This window comes from Cupressus sempervirens, chromosome 2 (genome assembly GCF_028749045.1).
Source record: "Cupressus sempervirens isolate cs-2001-9-10 chromosome 2, ASM2874904v1, whole genome shotgun sequence".
Lineage (NCBI taxonomy): Eukaryota > Viridiplantae > Streptophyta > Pinopsida > Cupressales > Cupressaceae > Cupressus > Cupressus sempervirens.
In genome coordinates this window covers 157,725,860-157,746,726 of record NC_143119.1, presented here as the reverse complement: position 1 = coordinate 157,746,726, position 20,867 = coordinate 157,725,860, and the positions used below count along the sequence as shown (strand labels likewise).

General features: G+C 38.6%; 1 protein-coding gene across 3 annotated transcripts in view; it reads right to left on the bottom strand.

Moving 5' to 3' along the window:
- Window positions 1-20,867, bottom strand: part of LOC149571522 (Prefoldin chaperone subunit family protein) — a 170,455-nt gene that overhangs the window by 46,954 nt on the left and 102,634 nt on the right. For 2 of the 3 annotated variants that reach the window (XM_089813029.1, XM_089813030.1), the window contains 2 exons: window positions 19,415-19,522; window positions 891-953 (listed from right to left, as the gene is read on the bottom strand). In XM_089813029.1, the coding sequence (XP_089669155.1) occupies window positions 891-953; window positions 19,415-19,522 (171 nt within the window). The remainder of the gene's footprint in view (window positions 1-890; window positions 954-19,414; window positions 19,523-20,867) is intronic. The other variant, XM_089813031.1, reaches the window with a different exon arrangement.

Here is a 20,867-nt window from a genome sequence, read left to right as displayed (position 1 = left end):
TGTAGTTGATGATAACAACATCAAGTATATAGAAGTTGTTGAACCTCTTGTTGAAAAACCAGCAGAAGAAATGAAAGTAGTTGATTACAAGTTCTCCAGAATTGAGCTTGGCAAGAAAACTCATTTGGCTTGTTGAGAAGATGCTCAAGATGCACTTGACTCACTTTATCAGAAAAATGACAAGTTGTGGGAAAAGAAAAATAGAATGAAGAGAGAGAATGTGCATCTTCTAGAAACAATTGAAGAGATAAAGAAATCTTCTTCAAGTGTTGAACATGTCTCTTTCAAGTACACAAAGAAGATTAAAAGAAAGGCACAAACTATAGATGAATGGGTTGTGACTATTCAAGCACAGGGTGTTGAGTTCATTCGAGATCTTTACAGGGTGTTGAGAAAAGGGAAGGAAATCATTGGCAAATTAAGTGATACTCAAGAGTCACTTGATCGTCAGTTACAGTTGCTAGATGGAGACATTGTGCCTGGAACAGTAAGATGGAAATTGATTTGGATGCCTTGTGCAAATATGAAGTCATCTCATCTCTTGAGATTTGTCGTGATTACATACACCTAATGACTAACAAAGAACAAGTCTTGCAACAGCTCATAAAAGATGCAAAGGTAGCAGTGATCAAGATTAATAATCAAGAAGACATGATCAGTGAATGCTACAAAAACATTGTCACGTGGAGTTATCATTGAAAACAATGAACTCAAGAAAGAAGAAGATATCCTTACAGGGTTCACTGGAGCAATTCACTTACAACTTGAAGCAAATGATTTCAAGATTAAGTGTTATGAATACATTTGCAAGCTAGAAGTGTTTACTAGATGATCTACAAAACAAAAAGGAAGTTTCTAGCAAAGAAATTTTGGAAGCAGCAAGTACTTACAAAAAGATCATAATGGTTGCCAAATACACTGGCGAGGTTGATGCTGAAGTTGTCCGAGACTCGCTGCAAAAAATCAGTGAAAATAGTTGAGACTATGTGAACATTTCAAAATTTCCATATGCTTTAGAGTAGGATGACAAAGATTATATGTAAAGAGCATTTATGTTTTAAGTATAGGCTAACATGTCCCTATATAATCAGCACATGTAGTCAAGTTGCAATCAAATTAGGGATGCAACTTTGAATAAGTCAAATCAATTAGTTAGGAGTTTGTTAGAGAATAAGTCAAGGTGGTTGACGATTTCCCCTTTTCCCTCCACTTTTCTCTCTCCTATTTTCCTATATAAAGGAGAGAGCTCATTGTAAATAATCAGCTTTTGCTTTATCAAAAAGGTTAAGCTTGTTGCTTGAAACCTTTGTATTTCTTGTTGCAAATTTCTGAAGTGAATAAAGAAGCAGGTTTTACCAAACTTTGTTTTGTGAGGCTTGGAATCGATCTTTGTTTTCTTATGTTGCATTGATCAATTCATCTCTGTTCGTTTTCTCTTTGTGAAGCATTTGAGCATCTGATCTTGTTCATGAAGACTTTGAGCTTTAGGAAACAAGATTGTTTTAGTTTTATAGGGCTGTAAATACTAGAAGTTGAAAGACTCTATGTTTTAAATATTAGTATATCATTTCAATTAGATAGTTGATAAAAGACTTTGTGCCTTATTAGCTATTCACCTTTTTATTCAAAGAGGATTGATTGTAAGAAACTTTGGGTTCTTATTCTCGATTGCATAAGTTAAGTTGTAAACTAATGTCTTAAAGTTGTTCTTACGTCAACTTCTAAGCCACCAGTATTATCGTAGTAGTACATACCTTTTGTTAATTCACAAATAGTTGTTATTAAGAGCAAAGTCATTCCTAAAAAAAGAGGAAGTGATTCAAAGAACCACCCATTTGTCAATTCCAATAACATTTCTATTGTAGCCACCTACGGTGAGAAAGGAGTCTCGCCTATTGCTGAGAGGAGAGATTTATCTCACTACACCATTACCTAAAGTTCCCATTTTGTAAGTCATAGTTCTAGTGACTTACGAAATATTTAGCCAACAGTCCTAACGTTACCAATTGTACTCTGTGTTGTCTATTTGGATAGAAATCATCCTTCCTAGCTAAAAGGGAATGTTAATGATTGAGCCTCGATTGGATGAATCCAAATGATGAAATCAAACAATTGATATCTTTCCTTCACTATTATTATATGGAGCATTGTTATTATTAATAATAAATTATTAAGTAGATATACTTTTGTCAGCCGACTGGGTGTCAGCCGACTGGATGGTTCTGGTGGTGTTTCTGTAGCCGACGGAATGATGGTCATCAGAGTTTTGTATTCTGTAGCCGACGGGGTGATGTCCAGCGGTATTTTGTATTATGTTTCTGTATTCTGTAGCCAACGTCGTCGGTAAATAGTTTGTAGCGGATAGAATATTTGTGGCCGACGGACTCCTTCGAGAAGGTTCGGCGGTAGTATTTATATCCCGTCTAAGATCATTGTAAATCATCATTCATCTATTGCAAATATTATTCTGCTATTCTGTTCCATTATCTGTATGTATTGTTTTCTTTACCTGTACGGTAAAGATTTAGCGTTGTTGCCTTATGAATCTGGAAGGTGGGAGGAATGAAGATTAATGCCAAATCAGCTTAACAAGGATCGGAATAAGGCAAAGGGAAAAGATGGAATCCGTATTGCGCAGGAGAATTTAATTCTAGCGCAGCAAGCCGAATGCCGACGAAGATTTCAGAAGATTGCCGACGGAAACCGAAGCACAGAGGAATTGTTGGAGGAGACTTAGCAGCAGGTGGAATTGGTGGAAGAAGCACGGGACGAGTTCTTGAATTTGTGTTCGCCGAGGGAAGAAAATTCAAACGGAAGAGCATCAACTCGCACGGCTCGCAATGTCGAGGGAGCACGAGCGTGGAGTGAGCTCTTCGCCGGGATAGACTTCCGCAGGAAAGAACTTCAGAAGATCCTTCTTCTTCACCAAGGTCCGCAGCTGTCAAGACCTCCGGTGTGGGAGAGTAGTCTACCGGTGTGGGAGTGCAGACCGCCAGTGTGGGAGTGCAGACCTCCGGTGTGGGAGACCAGTCCGCCGGTGTGGGAGTGCAGATCGCCGGTGTGGGAGACCAATCCGCCGGTGTGGGAGTGTAGACCGCCGGTGTGGGAGTGCAGACCTCCGGTGTGGGAGACCAGTCCGCCAGTGTGGGAGTTCAGACCGCCGGTGTGCGAGTGCAGACTGCCGATGTGCGAGTGCAGACTGCTAGTGTGGGAGTGCAGACCTCTGGTGCGGGAGTGCAGACCTCCAGTGTTGTGATGGCAGGACCCAAAGAAAAGCTGCCGAAATTTGAAGGCGATGGTTCAGCCGACCCCATCCGACATTGTAAGACATGTGAGACGATTTGGCGAGCAAATGGAATCACAGATGCCGACGAATGGGTCAAGCAATTTCCGGAAACCCTACGGGGTGTCGCGATTGATTGGTTTTCGGATACTGATCCGCAAAAGCTAGATACCTGGGATAAGATTAAAAAGGAGTTCCTGGCGGAATTTAAACTCTTGCGGGATGATAATGAAATCGTAGCGAAAATTTTCAATACCAAACAGGGGAAGCACAAAACTGTTCGTGTCTACGCCAAGAGATTAAAAGACTTAATAAACAAAATGGAAAGCAAGCCGACGGACGAATTGCAGAAAAGATGGTTCGTGGACGGCCTAAGATCGAAATTGCGGAGGAAAATGAAAATTGTCCCACCGTCTTCATATGTGGATGCGTATAACAGAGCACTGGACCTTGAAAGTGAACAGAAGACAAAGAAGAAGAAAACTAGCTCCTCTGATTCTGATGATGACGAGCCTACCGGAGATGATAACAGCGACGACGAAGGTAGCCGCAAGAAGGTTCGTGCCCTACAGAAGGATATGGTTCGCATGATGGAGTTTAAAAACATGCAAAAGGAGCCAAAAGGCAGTGAGCTGTGGTGCACGGAGTGTAAGACCGATGGTCATACTAAAGGATCATGTCCAAAGAACCAATTCTGTGAGATTTGTCAGATCATGGGCCATTCGACAAAGGAGTGCCCCTTTAACATGAAGACAAGAGGATCTCCGCAGGTGTTTCTCACACAAGAAGCTTCCTCGTCGGGTAGTAGCAGAAACACGAATACCACCGGTGCCACATCCGGAGGATACAGGAAATAATAGTAGAGGGCAAAATAACAACAATGCGAACAATAACAATAATAATTAGAGCCGAATTTGAACCCATTATGATGCAAACGGACGACCGATCGTTCAATGCCGAGCATGTAATTTATGGGGTCATTTTGCGCGGGATTGTACAGCCGCAAACACACCGAAATTATTATGCAAATGGTGCGGACCCGGCGATCACGAAGATTCCAAGTGTCCAAAGGCTGGAGTAAACTTGATCACTGTTGGCACGGATGTAGAAGAGGTTCTGGCAATTACACGGAGGCAAGCGGAGGAAAAGAGAAAAGTGGGGAAAGCGCAGGCGAACATTGCAAAGGCATCGTCAGCGGGGACATCTCAGTTGAAGAACATCACTGGCACCTTGGCAAGGAACTTCGCAGAACAAAACATTGTATGACAGATCTTAGAAACGGATACCGGTCAAGATAAGTGACCTCCTTCTCACAATGCCCCAGTTATAGACGGCCATGCTGAATCATACACCGTTTCCGAAAGCACCGGAGGACACAGGAAGGGATAGTAGGGAGGTGATGACAACAAACCCAATGCTTTTGGCACTCACATCCGGACGGCACCCGAAGGTCGTCGAGATGGGGATTTTGGGAAATGTTTTGACAAACACAATTGTCGACGGAGGGTCCGACGTGAATGTGTTGCCAGAGGATACTTGGAAGAAGTTGGGAAAGCCGACATTGTGGCCACCTGCATTTCAGTTGCTCACGGTGGACCAACACGGGATCAAACCGTTGGAAACCTTGAGGGCGCAACCGGTAACTATTGGTACGCAACCATTTTTATTGGATTTTGTGGTTATTCCATTGAAAAGAAAAGGATATGATGCTATTCTGGGACGGGATTGGTTGGTGCAAGCAAAAGTAAAACATGATTGGAAACGAAATACACTATCAATGGAGCGCGGAGGCAAAAGATTCACAATTGACCTGTATACACAAATGGTCGGTAAGGAGGCAGCATCGTCAGATTCAGAAAGTGATGACGAAAGTGACGACGAAGCAAAGAGGAGAATGGAACCAGACGAAGGAGTATTGAGACTTGACGGAGGATCGATTGACGACGACCTGGACTCGGTGAATGGCATGTTCCACTGGCAGATAGAAGACTACGAACTGTTTCCGAGTTGCAATATGTTTACAGTCGACGAACGTGACAAAACACAGGAAAATGAATGTCCAGAGGAATGCAAGGAAGTGGAAGAAGGAAAAGCTGCCATGGCTGAAGCTAAGGGGAAGAACATACAGTCTGAACACAGAAAAACGAAAGATCCCACTATCCGGTACATCATGAATGAGCCGCGCGAAAAGAAAAGGTTACACTGCAGCATAAAATTAGTGGAAGGGCACCGACAACAAGGAAATAATCCAGTTGCGCGACGACCGCAGGCACAGTGGGCGACGGAGGTGGCACAGAACAGACGTAAGGCTACGACGGTCAGAATGAAATCAAAGTGGAAAAGTTTAAGGCAAATGGGTTGGACAATATCAGATTCGGAAGGTCGGCGACAATGGAGCGATCAGATTATCAACTTTGGATGGGCAGAAGGTACCTCCGGTAGTCAACGGATCCAAATTCAAAATATATGGTGCCAGGAAGACTCTGTTGTTGTCGCAGAAGGGGACTCCCTCGTCGTTGCCGAATGGCGATGGTCAGAGGCAAATTTGAGGTGCTTTGTATATTTTTTTGAAAAATTCGAAAAAAATAAAAAAAAATTCAAAGAAAAAAATTTTTAAAAAAAATTTGAAAAAAATAATAATAATAATAATAATTTGAAAAAAAAAAAAAATTTGGGGCCTCGCGGACAAAAAGGTCCGTGGACTAAAAAGCCCCGCGGGCAACAGCCTGTCCGCAGGCGAAGTCAAAGTCCCCGCGAGCAGCAGCCTGTCCGCAGGAGTGAAGAGGAATGTCCCCGTTGTTAAAAGCCCCGCGGGCAGCTATCCGCGGGCATAAAACTTGGAAAGTTCTCCGCCAAAAAAAAAGCCCCGCGGGCTTAAAATCCTTTGCTCTAAAAACATAACGTCCTCTGTCAAGGAAAGCCCCGCGGGCTTAAACACAGTTTGCTCTGAAAACTTCTTAAAATCTCCTCCACGTGAGTAGTCTTCGCCGGTAAAAAGGAAGAGGACCGCGGGCATAGAACTTAGCAAACTCCTCCGGCCAGCAGACTTCTCTGCGGGAATACAAGATTTTGATGTTTTTTCCACCCGCTGGCTCTAATCAGTAGTAGACGCAAACCTTCTGGAGGTCGGGGAAGTAATAGAACAAGGTCCATCAGGAACGTGTTGTTTTTCGCAGGCGCTTTCTTGGGTTTTCTCTGTGCTTTAGTTGAACAACATAACTGGCGTCAGCATACGGGGGAAGGCTGTTCTCATTTTTCGAGCAATTGGCCATCATTCTTTTGCCGTTGGCGGATCTCAATTTGTGCACTCGGCAGTTTCCATCCAGAGGATTAGGATTTCTGCCAAGAGTTTCGAGAGGCACACTAATTTCGTCAGGAAGGAGAAATTGCAAAAAAAACTAAAAAAACTATCAAAAAAAACTAAAAAAACTTTTTTAAAAAAAAAAGGCAACAAATTCAAGTTGTTTGGAATGAGTTACAGATGATGCCAAAGGAAAAGGGACACATCCGTGGTTGCCAGAAAGAGTGCAGAATTAGCAGAAAATGATAGAAATGGTGTATTCCATGCATTTCTGTGTGGGTTGCGAAGTGCTAATTTGGTCTTGGGCCCCAGGACCCCGCAAGGGCACTACCCCTTGACCCGGCCGAGGGCGTTGCCAGTTGGACCCCCAATCGTTGCAGATATCAGTCGTGGGATTCTAACCAATTGAGAAGAGTTGAAGTGGCTGCAGGCATGGACTTTCTGTGTACCAGAGGCACTGGGAGTAGGTGTTGGCTAGGAGGCTGTCTTGGTGGATGCGTAGAGAGCTCGGGAGGAGCTAATCATCCAGTTGGAGGCAGTGCAACAACACTTAGCTCAGTGGACCCAGTGTTGGAAGCAGAGAAAGCAGCACAGGTTGCTATCAAGGTTAGCTTGAGGAGACAGTATTGTGTTAGCAGAGGCTATAGGCACAGGACGAAGTGAAGTGATGTGACAGAAGCAAATTTTTCTTGTTGTAGTCACTCTGATGATATATTTTGTTTGTTAATTTGTCTCAAATATTTTGTAATTGTCGTTCGGAGACGACTTTTCTTTTCTGGGGGGATGGTGTCAGCCGACTAGATGGTTCCAGCGGTGTTTCTGTAGCCGACGGAATGATGGTCGTTGGTGTTTTGTATTCTGTAGCCGACGAGGTGATGTCCGACAGTGTTTTGTATTCTGCTTCTGTATTCTGTAGCCGACGTCGTCGGTAAATAGTTTGTAGCGGATAGAATATTTGTGGCCGACGGACTACTTCGGGAAGGTTCGACGGTAGTATTTATATCCCGTCTGGGATCATTGTAAATCATCATTCATCTATTGCGAATATTATTCTGCTATTCTGTTCCATTATCTGTATGCGTTGTTTTCTTTACCTGTACGGTAAACAACTTTCATATATATATATATATATATATAAACATATATGCATATATATATGTATATATGTATATATATCTATATATATACATCTATACATATATACATATATATATGAGATATATTATGCATATATATATATAATATATTTGTATATTGTATATAAGAGATCTATACATAAATTATTATCATATATTATAATCATGATAATACATTGAGCAAATATCAATTGTGAACTATGATTAGTTAGGATAATATCAAGAGACATGTCTCTATAGGAGATATGCCTCTTTATATCACATACATATTCATTGGAAGCATCACTTGACAGAAATCAATAAGAGAAAAGTAGAGTTACAGCAGTGAATGAAGATATACATATAATGAGATTCTTAACAAGCCCACCTTATATGTATGGCATGAACCAAATGAGGCCAAGGGTTAATGGTAAATCCTCTCTTGTGCCTATAGTAAAAGGCTTCCGGGGCACCTCAACAAATCATCCTACCTTAACACTTCTATAATTGGGTCACCTTAATGTTAATTTTAAGAAACTAATGATTTGAGATATGAATTGTGAATATAAATAATAAGCCCTAATTGTTTGACAGAAATTGAGATTTAGAACAAAATTTGGATACTAAATAATTTGGGGACATTGCACTCATTAATCAGAGTGAGATAAGTGAAATTTCAGCACTGCACATGCAGTTTTTGTTACTAAAAAATTAACCAAAGATTCAAATTAGTCATAAAACACAAAAAAGTACATATACATACATACATACCTACATATATATATATATAGGTTATGTTACCAAATTCTTCCCTAGCAATGCCAAAGTCTGGTCCAGTTCTTGCAAAAGTCTGCTGAAATTCTGTCTGACAAACTTCGCACAAGTTTTGTTGTTTTTATGGCAAATTTGCAAATCTATGGTAGGACCCAAGCCGAATTTAGCCAAAAAATGGAATCTTCTTAACTTTCATCAAAAAAAAAAATTTGGGTTTTCTTTATTCAATCCAACACTCCAACCTTAAAATAGACCACTAAAAGAAAAAGGTAAAACATATGTGACAACGTCATTTCGACTAAAACATCATTAATAAATATGGTGTATTTTGCTATCTTGCTTTTGAAGAATTTGATGATGAACAAATTTATAGATCCCTAGATATCCTGCATGCAAATAACCTTTTACAAGGTAGAAAGGCAGAAAGAGAGAAGGGTTTGGTCAATAAACAAGAAGATTGTATTTACTTGTGCAAAATAGAATGAAAGAATTTACAACTGATCAATCCTTATGAAGGAAATCGAAACCCTAAAAGGGAAACCCTAAGAGGTAAATGACATTTAATAATTACTAATTAATTATTAAATGGAAATGCAAGGTGCATCAAATGAAATCTTAAGAAGAAAGTAAAGATAATTTAATAAATTAAATTAAATTAACCTTTTACTCTAACACCTCTCGTTAAGATGAGCAACAATGCAAGGAAACTAAAATGCTAAAAGCAAACTTGGGTCCCAACAACAAGGCCTGATGAGGTACCCAATCACAATCAAATCTCTATGAAATGGAGAAATAGAGAAAATCTAGTGAAGAAAACCCTACTCCAAAAAGAGATAGAAAAGGATGCACAAATGAAACCTCTCAAGAGAATCTCTCAAGACCATAAGTACATCAAAAGCCCTCATCATAGAAGCTTGAGACTCCATAGACCCCCAGAATGGCAGAAATCCTGTGTCGATGAACATACCAATGTGGCTCCAATTTGAAGGAAACAAGGGTAGTGGACAAAAAATAAAACCCATGTATGTAAGGTGCGGCTAGAAGTCCTAGCTAATGGTCAAAGAAGAGAGCATGAGAATCTTGAAATGGAATCTCCGATGGAGGTGGGATAAAAGGTGTGCTGAATCTGTCATCTAAGAGGAGATGTGTGTCCTCTGATATATCCTCAACAATTGTAGTAGGTGGCTCGATGACTAGAGCTACAATAGTAGGCAATGCTGAAGAGTAATCCTATGCAAGGGATGGAATCTGAACAGGAGGTGGAGGTGTAGAAGTCTCAACACTGGTCTTAGGAACAACACATAAGTTCAAGCGACCTGACTTCACCTCTGTAGTCTCTCATGAAGGAGAGTGAGTCTCTGATGGTGGAGATGATGGACCAAAATATGAGAAGGAATATAGGTAGGAAGAGTGATCAACAATCCCTATAGCAACAATATTGTTTGTCTCTCTATCTCTAATGTGCGCTAAATCTTGTGCAAACTCAACTGCCTTCCCTATCCCACTGTGTGTAATCTAATAGATTGAGAGAAGGTTAGAGAACAAAGATGCAACACAAAGTAAATCATGAAATGTACCATCATCAATGTCAATAAACCTTTCCCACATACAATCATAACAATGTTGTTCCCCATCAAAACGTGTGGAGTAGGAGAAGCCTCAAAAAAAGAGAACAAATCCTGAAAAGATGCCATATGGTGTGAAGCACCTCAATCCAACAACCATCTAGAAGAGTGTGGAGTAGCAGTTGCACATAGTGCATGAACCTTTCCTATATCTTTACCATCTAACTAAAATGATGATGATGAAGACGATCTGTGAGAAGTAGAAGGAATATCAATATTGCTCTTTTGAAGGAGAGCAGTCAAATTCGAAACCTGTTTGGCATGGCCATCTAACTTCTTCTCATGGCAATGTGACTCATCATGATTAGGCTTTTTATAATAAGCACACTTCGGTCTTTCTGGCTTTGGTTTACCCCCCTTAAGAGGAAGTGGACCTGATGAACTATGAGTGCTAGAATCAGTCATGGACTCTGTAGAATGAGATTTATGTGTCTTCTCCTTCGTCCCTAAAGATGGTCGAGCTACAAATGCATATGTCTATGAGCCTGTGAGAGAATCCAACTAAGAGAGCTTAGCCTGCTCTCGAGTCAAACGATCACAAAAAACCTCAAAGGATGGCATGGTAAATCTATTACCCAAAGCATCTTTGGTGGAATAGAAGGTAGAAGCAAAAATCTGAAAGTTTCAACAAAGCTTAAAAGGAATCAGATTGATGCACTCAATATCAATCTTGGTTTTCCCATAAACCTGCAATAAAGATCTCTGTTGATTGCAATTCATCAAGAAGTTCTCAATGGAAGGATAAGAATCCGGTACGAGAGAGATAAGCTCTGTCTCAATCTGAAGTGCCCTGAACTCATTCACTATACCAAACAAGCCTTCAAGCCTAGTCCACATAGCTAGAGGGTATTGCACCCATTAAGATGAAACTGTAGACTATTGGATACCTGTAAAGCAATCAACCCCATTGCCTCATCCATTTTGTTCTTGTGCTGCAAAGTCTGATATTGACTCTGAAATACTAGTTGCATTTTATCTAAACAGGACCACAACACTTTTGATCGGAGAAGTCATTTCATCCAGGTCTTCCATGTGTGATAGTTATGAGGGGTCAGAAGTTCTAGACAAGAAGAGGTCTCGCCATTGCTTTAAAAGGTGTTGGATTGTATTTTGAAAACGTTATGGTTTACTGATGTAAATAACAGAAACAATAATACAAAACACCCCCCACAATACAAAAATTGAACCCCAACTACTAAAAGGAATGCATAGACAAGAAGCACAAAGACTTCAGTTTGAGAATCACATGTACCTTTGAGAAATACTGATGAAAATAGCAGAGAATCTGGATAGGGCTCGAGAAGAGCTTTTTGGTGTTTTTCCCAAATCGAAAAACAGAGCTAAAACGAGCAAGTTACGCCCCCTAGAAGATAGAAAGCATCATCTGACTTCGAGCGAAAAAACAGGTACCAATCTAGAAAAAAATCTAAAAAATAACTTCATCATCTCCGTCTCTGAATCATCTTTCTAGTGCTTCTTTCGGATTCAAAAAACGCCTCCATATGCTCAAGGTATCACAAAAAAACCAATAGGACCTCCAAAAGACAGAGAAAACCAAATGCTTGATGGTTAACTAGCTGTCCAATTTTAGCTTTATAATGATGACGTCAACGCTGCACATTGCAGATGCATCAGTAGTTGCCATCAAGGATGTTTGTACCTTGCTAACATAATGATGTCAGCATATGCAGTGTCCTTTACCATGCATTTAAAAAAACATTGATTTAAAAACAAATGTTTTTATAAAGAAAACTTTATAAGAAATTTTTTTTAAAAAGGCAGCACTTTAAACCTTTTTTATTTTTGCGATTTTTGCGATTTTTTTTTCTTTGTGCTTCGTAATGTGTGCAGAGGTCGTATAGCCTAGTATGCCAAAAAAAGGCCTAGAATTTCTCAATCTCCAATATCAAAGTGCTTTATATGGGTTTAGGGATTTTTGGATGTTTGAGCACAACAGTGAGATCCATTTTTGCTCAAAAGTGATCCAAAAATCTGAGATCCCCCTATTTTCACACAAAAAACCGAAAAATCCTAGTCAAGCCCTCCTTCTTTTTCTTCAAACAAAAACAAGCAGCTGCAAGCTGTTAGTGTAGTTTTTTATTTTTCCTATTTTGCTAGGTTTTTCCTACACTTTTAATAATCTCGCTTAGGTTAATAAAGCATGTCTTATTAGGTGAATGGTTGTGAGGTGTCATCTTCCTACATGTGAGCATCCATTAGCTATCTTGGGAAGATACTTTGCTATCTTTAGTCCGATAGATGGTTGCTCCTCATTGGTTGGTGTTGCCACCTCCTCCCTCTTCCTAGCCTATATAAGCATGCTACCTGGCTTGTATTTGCATCTTTTGTTTTTGCATCCTCTTAATGCTATTTTGCTTCCAGCATTTGCATTACTCTCTTGGAGACTAACTCTATGATGCTATTTTGATTTTGTATCATTTGCATTCATAGTTTAGATATTTACTCTTTGCACTAGTTTTCTGGGTTATTAATCTTTTCAGATTCTAACATGGTATTAGAGCTTTTCTATGTGCAAGAGTAGATTTTAGTTTCCTTATTTGAGAGATTCGGGGGGGGAAAATAAACTTTATTGTAGTTTTTTGAAAAACGAAGTATGCTCTTCTCTTGCATCTTTGGATGATCCTGAGAATCAGAAAAGTTTTGACAAAAACAGTTTTTCTCTGGGGTTTCAATCTCAAATTTGACAACCAACTTGCATATTTGGAGTTTTCAATCAGTTTTGCAGGTTCCAGCATGCCATTGATGGACTTAAGAAGCTGATCCAGCATTTGCATGTCATATTTTGGTTGCTGGGGTCGTTTTCTGATTTTTGGAGCCGTTTTTTACTGTTAAAAGCGTCTGATTTACACTACAGCAACATCTTTTGTTGATCAGAAAGATAAACGCTTTCTGGGTTTTGTTCGCAGCCCCGAAAAACCATCTGGGTATCTTTTAGATTTTGCATGCAAGTTGTATATTTTTCAGAATCGAGCATGCAAAGCTACAGCCATACCCCTCTCCGTTGGCAGCCGCAGATCTGAATGCAGTTTTCAAATGTCTCGTTCTTGCTCATACGGACTCCAATTTTGATGATTCTTGTTATGAACTTGGCTATTTTTTTGTGCTCTATCCACTAATGGAGTTAGTTTTTGATTTTCATGCATGAATTCTTCAGAAATTGCAGATTCTCAGCCGTGACTGTGCACAGTTCTCGTTTTGGAAACTTCGGAGGATCATAACTTTCTCATACGACCTCGTATCGAGGCGATTCTTTTTTTGAAAGTACATGATTTTTCGAGTAGATCGCAGTGGTGCTATTTGTTTCCTTGATTATTGTGCCCAAGTTTCACTTTTAGCATATGCTCTTCATGAGGGTTTGTAATGCATTGAAATCAAGACCACTAAACATCTCTTTCTAGTGGTAATTGTAAATGCACTAAAATAAAGTGCCAAATCATATTTATTTGGGGGGGTTTCTTTGATTGAGTAAAAAGGGGGGGGCATTGTCGTGGCTGGATTCTCTTCCTTTTAGCATTTTTTTGCATTCCTTCATCATGGATCAAACCAAAGTAACAAGAATCGGAATCGGATCGAAATCGGCAAGGCCGAATCAAATCGTGAATCGGCCATGAATCGGAATCGAATCAGCCATGAATCGAAAAATTTAAAAAACCCTTGAAATTTAGTGAGTAACTTATTTCATAAACCCTTTATCGCTGATTCGATTCACCGATTCACAAAAAATCGGTTGGCTTGAATCGAATCGCCGAATCGCGTGAATCGCATGAATCGCCGTGATTCTTGGAACTATGGATCAAACAAATATGCCCATCCTAACTCCATACAATTACTTTGAGTGGAAATCACGCATGATAATTCACTTAAGGAAAGCTGGATTAAATAGGATAACTATGGGACTTGAAACTGAACCTGCTAAAGATGAAGACAAGCCTAAGTGGTTTAACAAATGTGATGAGGCATATGGAACATTGTGTTTGTCTATTTCTCCTGACTTGCTATTTCACATTGAGTCTTTGGATACACCAAATGAAGTATGGACAAAGCTAGAAACATTATTTGGCACACAAGATTCAATGAGGGGTCATATGTTGGAAAATGAATTAATTAGTTTGAGTCCAGGCAATTTCAACACAATCCAAGATTTCTTCACCAAATTGAAATCACTAAGGCTGCAGTTAAAACAATGTGGAATTGAAAAGAAAGATGAACAACTGATTCTCAGTATTCTCTCTAAGCTAAGTTCAGAATATTCTGTGTTTGTCTCTACCTTCTATGCTACTAAGGGTGCACTTGGTACTCAATTCACCATGCCATCTCTAGATGATTTTGCTGTCAATCTTACTCGAGAACAGGACAAACTAATCCAGATGGGCACTCTTAAGTCCTCTAAGTCACATGCCTTAGCAACCAACCAAGGCACAAAAGAACAAAAAGGACAAAGTAGTAACAACAATAGTAAGGATGAGAAACAAAATAATAGTGAGGAAAAGAAGGATCAGATACCAATTGCTTCAAAAGCAACTATTGATACCTCATCCTCCAAGGGCGATAAGCCTAAGAAAGAAAAGGTTAAATGTGCCTATTGTAAAAGACCCGGTCATGATGAACATAAATGTTTGCAGAAACAACTTGATCACTTGACATACATTCTTGAGAAGAATAATATAAGTGTTCCTGAGTCTATCAAACAAAGTTCTAATGAAGAGTCTAACAAAGAAAAAGAAAACAGCAAGGGGAAAGGAAAGGGCAAGGCCCTTTTTGCAGTTGCTTCCTCACCATCCACTTGGGTTCTTGATTCGGGTGCTTCACACCACATGGCTTCATCTAAGGAAGAAATTGCATCCTTGGAGCAATGTACTATGCCTTCTATGTTGATGGGTGACAACACTCGTATTGAGGTGTGTGGGAGAGGGTCTGTTGATGTGGGGGATGGCACATTCCATGATGTTCCTTATGTACCCTCATTGTCAACTAATCTCCTATCGGGACACCAAATCACTCACACAGGTTTAGGCAAGCGGGTTGAGTTCACTCCTGATTCAGTGGAGATACGTGAGTTGCACAATGATTCTACAATTGCAATTGGGAGAGCAGATCATCAGTCAAGACTCTATATGTTTTCTCACCTTTTTCCTAATCCTCCTTTGACTGTTTTTCTCACTCACTCTAATGATGTGAGCAGATTATGGCATGAGCAGTTTGGCCATCTTAACTTCCACTACTTGCATCAGCTTAACCAGCAGAGCATGGTCACAGGGTTGCCTTCTACTTTGACATTGGAGTCACTTGGAATACATGATAGATCTTCTGATGGGTCAGATTCACTTGAGCAGTCTTCTACCTCCACTTTTGATGCAGAGAGTGATTCAGAGGACTCACCTCCTTCCTCTCCTAGTCATCATTCACAGGTTGATGATTCTCCTCTAGATTCTCCATCTTCTGGTCCACTTTGGGCTAGACAGACCTTGCAGTTTGCAGGTGATTGGGTTGGGGATCCATCAGACACCAAGCAGACTCATTCACAATTCCAGGATGCTCTACATATCTTCATTGCTACTGCCTCAAATCCACAGTCCTTTCATGAGGCTTCTGGTATTTTTGAGTGGGATACAGCTATGCAGGAAGAGTATAGTTCCTTGATGAGGAACCACACTTGGGATCTTGTCCCTTTTTCTAAGGGAAGAAAAATTGTTCGATGTAAGTGGATCTACCGGACAAAATTTGCAAGCTTTGCTGGAGGTGCAGGATGCTACATCTTTTGGGGGGGCCTCTTCCTCTCACTTGGAGTCCTAATTTTCTTTGGGGAGTCTCTTTTCTCTCTCTTTTGGGGGAATTTTATGTACATGGGTACCTCATCAGGCTTGACTTGCCGGGACCCATTTCTACATCCACCTAAGCTTCGCTTATGGGGGGGTGTTAGTGTAGTTTTTTATTTTTCCTATTTTGCTAGGTTTTTCCTACACTTTTAATAATCTCGCTTAGGTTAATAAAGCATGTCTTATTAGGTGAATGGTTGTGAGGTGTCATCTTCCTACATGTGAGCATCCATTAGCTATCTTGGGAAGATAATTTGCTATCTTTAGTCCGATAGATGGTTGCTCCTCATTGGTTGGTGTTGCCACCTCCTCCCTCTTCCTAGCCTATATAAGCATGCTACCTGGCTTGTATTTGCATCTTTTGTTTTTGCATCCTCTTAATGCTATTTTGCTTCCAGCATTTGCATTACTCTCTTGGAGACTAACTCAATGATGCTATTTTGATTTTGTATCATTTGCATTCATAGTTTAGATATTTACTCTTTGCACTAGTTTTCTGGGTTATTAATCTTTTCAGATTCTAACACAAGCAAGGCTTTGATACCATGTAGAATTTGATGATGAACAAATTCATAAATCCCTGGATATCCTGCATGCAAATAACCTATTACAAGAAAGTAAGAAAGGCAGAGAGAGAGAAGGGTTTGCTCAATAAACAAGAAGATTGCATTTACTTGTGCAAAACAAAATGAAAGAATTTACAACTTATCAATCCTTATGAAGGAGATTGAAACCCTAAAAGGAAAACCCTAGGAGGTAAATGACATTTAATAATTACTAATTAATTATTAAATGAAAATGCAAGGTGCATAAAGTGAAATCTTAAAAAGGGAGTAAAGGTAATTTAATAGATTAAATTAAATTAACCTTTTACTCTAACACCTTTACTATTAGCATAGTGTTCAATCAACTTATTTGCTGCTGCATATACATATACATTTATATGTCTGTGTACATACACACACACACATATATATAAAATATATATATGATTTTGTATGGACAAACCGAAAATGAATTTGAAACCACCCAAAAAAATTCAGATTAATTTTGTAACCAAATCTCAAACACGCATCTGAACCGGCAACTTAGTATTTAGGGATTGATGCTAAATATTGACGAAAAATTTTAATTTGTTAACAAAATACAATTCTTTTAGCTTGCAATCATCCGATATTAGAAATAATTGGCAGCTAGGGAATGTTTCTAAGGTATGGTATGCCCAAAAAGTGTCAACCCGAAAGAGGCTTTGGTTTGTAAGGCCCCATGTCTACCTTATCTCTAGTACTAACATGGCAGAGAATTATGTAGAAAATTACGGAAGAACCTAATGTATTATACATAGAAATTAAACAAAATCAAACTAAACGAAATTGACAATTACTGAACAACTGAACAAAACAGATCTTTACTTCAATTGAGAACATACATGTTGCAGACAAACTCTAAGGAGAGATAGATACCTTCAATGCTACTTCCACAATTCAATTCAATTGATTTATACCAGAAAACTAAATCTATCAATGTGGTTTCACTCATGCTATGATTAGCACATTGTTTAATGTAGGTTGTCTAGTTGTAAGATTCTACTGTGGGGCTTGCAATTTCATTCTCTGGATTAATATGATAAGCTGCCTTGCAATGTATTTTTCACAGCTTGTGCAATCAATTTTAATAAATAATCATTAATATAAATATATTATGTTCATCATAAAAATCTATATAGGTAGCAAAACTATGCACGGGAAATCTTTTAGTGTCAAATTCAAGGATATTAAAAAACATGAACGCTTATTTGAGAATGGAGTTGAAAAACCTTTTCAAGGATGTTCAAATTTTGTTTTCAGAAGGTGAAATGAACATGTGTAAAATATGGCCTGGTTTCATGTTTGAAGAACATGTCCAGTTAATTGACAAAGGTGGTTAATTCATGTTTGATAAGTCATAGGAGGAGTTTTGACAGTAGAAGAACAATTAATAGAGTTAAATTTGCAATTGAAAATTGAGCTGGTAAAGATTCAAAAGATTTACTGTTGAGATTGCATATAGTCTAGTCTGAGTGCAAGAAAGAAGCACAATTATGTACATCACAAGAAATCTATGAGATTGGAAATTATATCTTTTAAATTTTGTTAGTGGTGGATCTGATGGATGTTACTATTAGAAACATCAACCAGAAGGAAAGCATAAAAGGACCTACAGACTACAATTTGACTCCACAAGAGTCAAGGAAATTGACCAAAGAGAAGCAATAATTATAGAGGGGCTACAATAAAGTAAGAGTGTTAAATAAATGATGGGATTTGGGAGCTGCAAGGAGGTACAAGAGGGTTTCTTTTGCAACAGCTATTGATACAGTGATAATGGGATTTCAATGTTTATGGTGATAACAAGATAAGGACTGGTTCTTATTAAGGATGATTAATTAGAAGAGTTTGTTGGAAAATGATGTCACTAAATTATTTTGTCGTGGTTTCTCAATGGAACATTAAATAGCTTAATGCAATATTCCTTCTTTGTTTCCATTTGATTATTTTTCTGTATGTTTGGGGAAGGTCTGATAGCAAACCTAACACAGAAATGTAAATAGGTTTGACATGATTCTCTAGAAGAAAAGTGCTTGAGCACATATGTCAAGTTGTCATGAGTACAGACAAGTCCAGCACAAACTTCTATCAGGGGGTCGGACTTCATATGCAATGGCAGATACTAAAAGTTGATGAATCTCAAAAGATCTTCTATTGTGATTGCAGTTGTAATCCAAAAGAAATGGTATTTGTTTGTATAGTAATTATACAACTAAACTGTGGTCACTGCAGATGTATATATCATCAAGAAAGATGCATTTACCAGTTCTTATAACTGTGTCAGCTTATAGAAGCAAAACTGCTTGTTCCTTTCTCAAATATCAAAGCTGATTTGCTTCTATAAACAGTTCATACTTCTATATTGGTTTTGGGGAAAATATGTTAGCATGCTTATTGAGAGATACTTATACCGATATGCAATGCCAAAATTGATTCATTTTGATTATGCTTATTGCTTTCGTTGAACTGCATCAGAGCTAGGTGTCTCTATGGCTGTCAGTCTATATTGGTTGCAGTACTTTGTTAAGTACTTATGATTAGTTTGGTTGTTGGCCTTACGTGGGAATATGTAGAGGCGTACACTTAAATTTCTTTTCTGAAATAGAGGAAAGAAAGCTTTATATTCAATCTGCTGAAGGAAAAGGGTTGACATGAAAGGGTAATCATGCTTTTCAGATTTGGCATTATATTGTAATTCATTTAATAAATTATAGGGTACACCGTGGGAGAGGATATGTTGCAGATAACTTATAGATCAATGCGCCAGTTTCCAGAATTCAAGATTAATTTTACTTCCAGGGGGGACAGGAGAATCTTCAGAAGTGTTTGTGCCTATCCATGTGATTTTCTGTGAGAAACAGATAAAAGAGGGAGAAAGAACAGGAAGATAACCTGGCTAATACTGTCTCCTTGGTAGATATGAACTGCAGAGCTTCAGACCAAGTAAACTCCACATGAAATCCCAAGCCAATTTCAACAAAAATGTGGCGTGTATCTGGCCTGTACATTAGCAATTATTTGACAACTTTGTATTTAGATAAGATAAACAACGATAATAACTCTTGCATATGCAACACTGCACATACAAGTTTCCAACCTCTGTTCTGATTTTAGATATTATTATGTTAGATTATGGAATAAGATATGCATAATTTTACTTGAGTCCTCTATTTTTATAACTACCACCATAATGGCTACTCCAAAATTTAACTTTTCCATTAAGCATTGAAAGCTACACAAAACAGTCAATGGAGAATTAAAGTTTGACAATATTGAGACCTAACAATATGAAGAATTGAAATAACATTTGATTTCGAAACCCACCAACAACTGCTGTAGAAACTCTTAGTGTTGTTTCCTCTTATGTCCTCTTTAGAATCATATAATGTTCAAGCAACATGGCTAAAGAGGAAAAAATTTGAATCATATTGAAAGAAACAAATCATAACAAGGACAATAGAAGAAAAGAAAGCCCATACTCAGTACTCTCACACTTCAAATTAACTCTACTGTAGCAATTTGAATCATATTGAAAGAAACAAATCATAACAAGGACAATAGAAGAAAAGAAAGCCCATACTCAGTACTCTCACACTTCAAATTAACTCTACTGTAGCAATTTCCTTAATTATCTCAACAGTGGATGCAAAGAAAATAAGTTCTTGCTTACAATTTCCAAAATATAGCTGTAGCTGACCTATAAACTGCAACCTTATACACCATCCAACGTTTGTTTGTCTCTACTACTGAAAGTATACTATTGAAAAGGATTTATGTGCATACAACACAGATTAATCCAGAGAAACAAATACATATGTAACATGTTACATAGTATTCAAGCTTGAGATATCAATTAAAATACTTTAAATCAATTAATCAATCAAATCAAACTGACTGATACATTGTCAAAGCTTCCACATTAATGGAGATGAATGGTTGATGCTCCAAAGATTAGGAAAAAATTCAACGGATGCCCAATACCCCTACCCTTACAACGGCTAGTATAAGTTGAATTTTGATGGAGCATCAAAAGGAAATCCAAGAGCTTCAGCAGCCAGTTGCATTATTTGAAATGAAGAAAGAAAATTGATAGGAGCAGTGTAAGAATTTGGTATAGCTCTGATACCATGTAAGAATTTTCCTTAGGGCAAAATCACCCAAGATCAAGAAGCTCAAGCACTAGCACAATATGGAAGCTCAAGCACTAGCACAATATGGACCAATAAAGTATGATTAGAAATACAATATGATATTCAATTGATGTACATACACACTAGGAGTGCCTGAATATAAAGACCTCTAGAATGACTAGGAGTCAGCATAGTGATAAGACTCACAACTAAGC